Below are 4653 nucleotides of genomic sequence, written 5' to 3'. Positions count from 1 at the left end.
TTACAAGGCCGGTGGCGTTGAGCAGAGCTCTACGACCGCGGGATCGAAGATGAGCAGTTGATAAGTCTTCCATTCACCCTTCTGCTCCTCGGGCGAGTCGACGCCGGACACTTCCGGGCCGACAAGCTGCCCGACGCTCTTGGCCTGCGATTAGGGGTTCCGCACCATGCGCCTGAACCAGGTTCGTCGCCGTCGCCGTGCCTCTCTCGCGGGGCAGCTCCGGCAGCCCGAGGGAGTAGCTGTAACGTGGGCCGCATATGCATCCGCTCGTGCCTCCTCGCAATGAGGCTTGGGAGTGCACCGAGGGAGTTATCGAACTTGTCAATCACCTCGCAGCACCACCCCGCCCATCACTTCAGACGGCCGTCGCACACCCGCGCCGCCTTGCTCGCCATCGCCCTGTCAGCCGCGTTGCCGTTGCTACTCATTAAATAAAATCAAATCGGCTAGTGCACCGGGCGCCACATGAAGCCGTGTTGTTCTGTGTGCACGCATTGGCTGCAAGGGAGTGGGTATAGCGGAGGTCCTTGCGCCGGCGAGCCGCATGGAGATTTTTGCGGCGGCGTGGCCTCGCGAGCAGCGGAGGAACAATGTCGCGTCAGATGGGATTAACTTAATTAATTAGATTAATATAATTATGATTAAAGCTAAGAAAGAATAAATCTACCTCTTATTGAGAATTACTAATATGTCCTTGAGTGAAAATTTTATTGATCAATATTGACCATCGGATCAACTAAATACTACCCACTATGTTGGGTAGTATGATGCACCGTAAAAAGTCTCTTAAAATAAGACCATCATACCTCTGACTATGAAGGGGTATCGGGCAATCTCATCCTTCTTGTGTGAAAAATAGTCTTGAAACTAATAATGACATGTAGGGTGGATGCTTGCATTTTGATGAATTATTTAGGTTGGTTTAGTTTATGATTAACTTTGCCACAATTAAGCTTTCTCAAAGTGTGGCCCCACAAACAATGTGTCTAACAAAAGTACCGTCACACATTTGACAAAAACTTAAGTCAATGACTTGCAAACCATGTAAATAAAAAAGTGTGGCAAGTCATAAATATAGCAATGAACTAAACACGTGCAACTGTACTGCTTAGAGGGGTAGCGTGCTGGACCAGTCGTCCAGTGGGTGCCGATTCGCCAAACACATCGCACGTGAGGGGTAAGCCAGCTGTATTATGTATGCATCTTATCCTCAGCTCTTCTCGATGGATCCATGTTTGGCTTCTTCTCTGACTCTTCAATGCTCATTAGGTAGGTCCGAGTGCATCGACGAGTCTGTACATATATGCAGCATGGGACACACGAAGACGAAGACGGAGGGCGCAGCACACCCAAGTGGACTCCCATTCCCATCACATCAAAGCCACACACACACACAGCCGACAGGATGAGGATGCGCTCACGCGCTCTGCTCGTCCTCCTCCTCTGTTCTCTCCTCGCCGGCGCGGCCAACGCCGAGCCCTCTCCGGACCCGACGTACAAGGACTGCCACCCAGGCGACAAGGCGGCGCTGCTCGCCTTCAAGGCCGCCCTCGGGGAGGCCTACCACTTCGCGTCGTGGACGCCCGACAACCCCTGCTGCGACTGGTACGACGTCACCTGCGACCACTTCACCGGCCGCGTCGTCGGCCTCGCCGTCTTCCAGGACGCCAACCTCACGGGCACCATCCCTAGCGCCCTCGCAGGCCTCCCCCACCTGCAGGACCTCACCCTGCGACACCTCCCGAGGCTCTCTGGCCCCATACCGCCGGCCATCGGCAAGCTCTCCAACCTCTCCAGCCTCCGCATCTCCTGGACGGCCGTGTCTGGCCCCGTGCCGTCCTTCCTGGGCGCGCTCAAGAAGCTCACCTTCCTCGAGCTCTCCTTCAACTCGCTCAGCGGCGCCATCCCGGCGTCGCTGGGGACAATCCCCAACCTGTCCGGCATCAACCTCAGCCGCAACCGCCTCACCGGCGCCATCCCCCCGATGTTCCTCAGCAAGTCTGCGGACCAGGTCTACCTCTGGCTGTCGCACAACAACCTCACGGGACCAGTCCCGGCCGGGTTCGCCGCCGTGGAGTTTGCGCACCTCGACCTGTCGCGCAACGCCCTGACCGGCGACGCGTCCGGACTCTTCGGCCGCGGGAAGGAGTTGCAGTACATCGACCTGTCCCGCAACGACTTCGATTTCGACCTATCGGCCGTGGTGCTCCCAGAGCAGCTCTACTTCGTCGACGTGAGCCACAATGCCATCCATGGCAGCATCCCGGCGCAGGTCGCGAGCTTGTCCAACCTGCAGTTCTTCAACGTCAGCTACAATAGGCTCTGCGGCCCAGTGCCGACCGGCGGCAACATGGAGAGGTTTGATCTCTACAACTTTCAGCACAACAAGTGCCTCTGTGGTGCTCCCCTCCCTGCATGCAAGAAATAGATAGAACTGTCCGCTGGACATGAAACATAATCCGGTGGGTTTGGCAGAATGATGATATTTCTATGTCGATCATTTGGGCTAATGTCTCCCTGGATTAAGAGTTGTGCTGAAATAAAGTCAAGATGGTTGTGTGTGTCGGTGAAGTTATCAGCTAGATTTAGCACTTCCTCTGTTTTAACTGTCTGACATCATGATTCATCTGTGATCTGTTGTAGCGGAAAGATCCTCGATGGTTGGACCAAGGTCAAATTATTTTTCTTTGTTTTTTCACAATTGCTATATGTAAGTTGACTGACTTTTCACCCGCAAAAAAAAAGTTGACTGACTTTACAACCTGGATTAAGTTAATTTTGGGCGAGGAGGGATAGTTGGAGAAGAAGAAAGATGAAGGAAGAAGAAAGAAGGACGGTTGTCGGCGAATATCCATTTCTGAGTCGAGGCTCATTTACACCGGGTCGAAAAAAATCACAAAAGATACAAAACAAATTTCAAAAAATCCATTTTTTTGCTTGGTATATAATTTTGTACGTGAGGTGCGCTCTAAATTTCAAATCATTTGGACATGTAAGTAGCACTTGGCCAAAAAAGAAAAATTTAGGGTCTGTAAAAAAGTTTATTGTTCATGTACTGTTCTAACCCAATTTTCTATTTTGATGAGAGCTACTCGTATGTCCAAATGATCTAAAATTTGGAACGCACCTCATGCACCAAATTATCTACCATGCAAAAAAAAAGAAGTTGTTGAATTCTACTAGTATTTGTTTTGATTTTTTTTCTTTATCGGGGACACAGATGAGTCTGAGAACCGAACCGCTGCTCTTTGTTGTTGGATCTTAATCTAATGACCCAGAAAATCGACATTCCCAAAATTAATTTCAGACGATATAGTTGGCCATTCTTTTTCCTACTCCCTCTGTTCCTAAACATAGGTCCTTTTAGAGATTTTAATATGGACTACATAATCTCAAAGACTTATATTTAGAAATAAAGGGAGTAGCAAATAGTGTAGATTCATCACTCACTTTTTCAATGTCAGCTTTTCAATTCGTTTTCCCCCTCTTCCTTCCCTTTCCCCAAATGCAGGCGGCGTCGATCATTCCTTGCCATGGTTGGTAATGATGGCGCTAACCCTCGCAATTACCTTTGCTCCGTCCTCAACACATTTACCCTCCTATTCTTGATCAAGCAAAGAAGTACTTTCCCGGCTGTTGAGTTCGGTTGATTTGTGCTTCGCCCACTCAATCCAGCACTCCAAAGATTTGGCGCCTTATTGAGCTTTCTAACTAGTTGTCTGTTTGGTCAACATAGAGGCCATAGTACAAAAGAAATGATGTTGAGGCCTGACATCTCTCTACGCGACTATTGATTCCATCACAACTTCACAAGGTGCACCAAAAAATGCCTTAAGTTAGTTTCAGCCTTCAGGGAGAGAATGGTATAGTGGAAGCTATGTGGGATAGCAGTGTGAGGATATGAGAATAGCAGTGTGAGGTTTTTATCGATAAAAGTACTTCTCTAATGCAGATTATCTATAGATGTAACGGGACTCTTCGTTTATGGTTCTCTCTACAACGCGTGGAGAATCGAGACCTATTTACGAAGGTATATACACGATTGGAGGATACGGAGAGGAATACTTTTACACTGTTCAAGAATTCATCTGATTAATCAGTTAACAGGCCAGTTAATCGCTACTCCTAGGGCGACTGAATCGAATAGCACCTATTCATCATGTTAACTTGTTAGACCGATTAATCGGCCAGTTAGACCAATTAATTGGTTGGTAGGACGATTAATCGCTGCTGACCCATGAACTTGTGGGCAAAGAAAGCCCAAAATATTTGCCTGTAGCCCCTCCCATCCCCTCCCAGTCCTCAAAAGCCAGGGTTCGACCAAATAGTAGCATATTTTGGTATATCACATAGTTGAAAGCATGAGAGTATGGTATAATACATAGAAAGGTAGATATATGTTGGCAATTCCTATTTAATCTACCGATTAATGGTCGACCGATTAATGCAGTTAATAGGCCGATTCACCGATTAATCACTACTCCCAAGCCGACCGAGCAGCTACCGGTTACCGATTTCCTGAACAACATGGGTGGCAGGATCTTAGGATTGGTCCACCTCCGCTTTACGTGTTATACGGACTCTACATGTTTCTGAGTATTTCGCCTTTTTAATTTTCGTTTGTGCGAGAGGATTTTGGTTGGCTGTATGCAT

General features: G+C 48.5%; 1 protein-coding gene across 1 annotated transcript; it reads left to right on the top strand.

Annotated features, from left to right (window-relative positions):
• Positions 1–1311: 1311 nt before the first annotated feature.
• On the top strand, positions 1312–2670 carry LOC123075439 (polygalacturonase inhibitor). The gene has a single exon (XM_044498043.1). The coding sequence runs from the start codon at positions 1406–1408 to the stop codon at positions 2426–2428; it is 1023 nt and encodes a 340-aa protein (XP_044353978.1). The 5' UTR covers positions 1312–1405; the 3' UTR covers positions 2429–2670.
• The last annotated feature ends 1983 nt before the right edge of the window (positions 2671–4653 follow it).

The sequence above is a fragment of the Triticum aestivum genome, chromosome 3D, assembly GCF_018294505.1.
Source record: "Triticum aestivum cultivar Chinese Spring chromosome 3D, IWGSC CS RefSeq v2.1, whole genome shotgun sequence".
Lineage (NCBI taxonomy): Eukaryota > Viridiplantae > Streptophyta > Magnoliopsida > Poales > Poaceae > Triticum > Triticum aestivum.
Note: the sequence above shows the minus strand (reverse complement) of the source record. Positions and strands in the feature narration are given on the sequence as shown.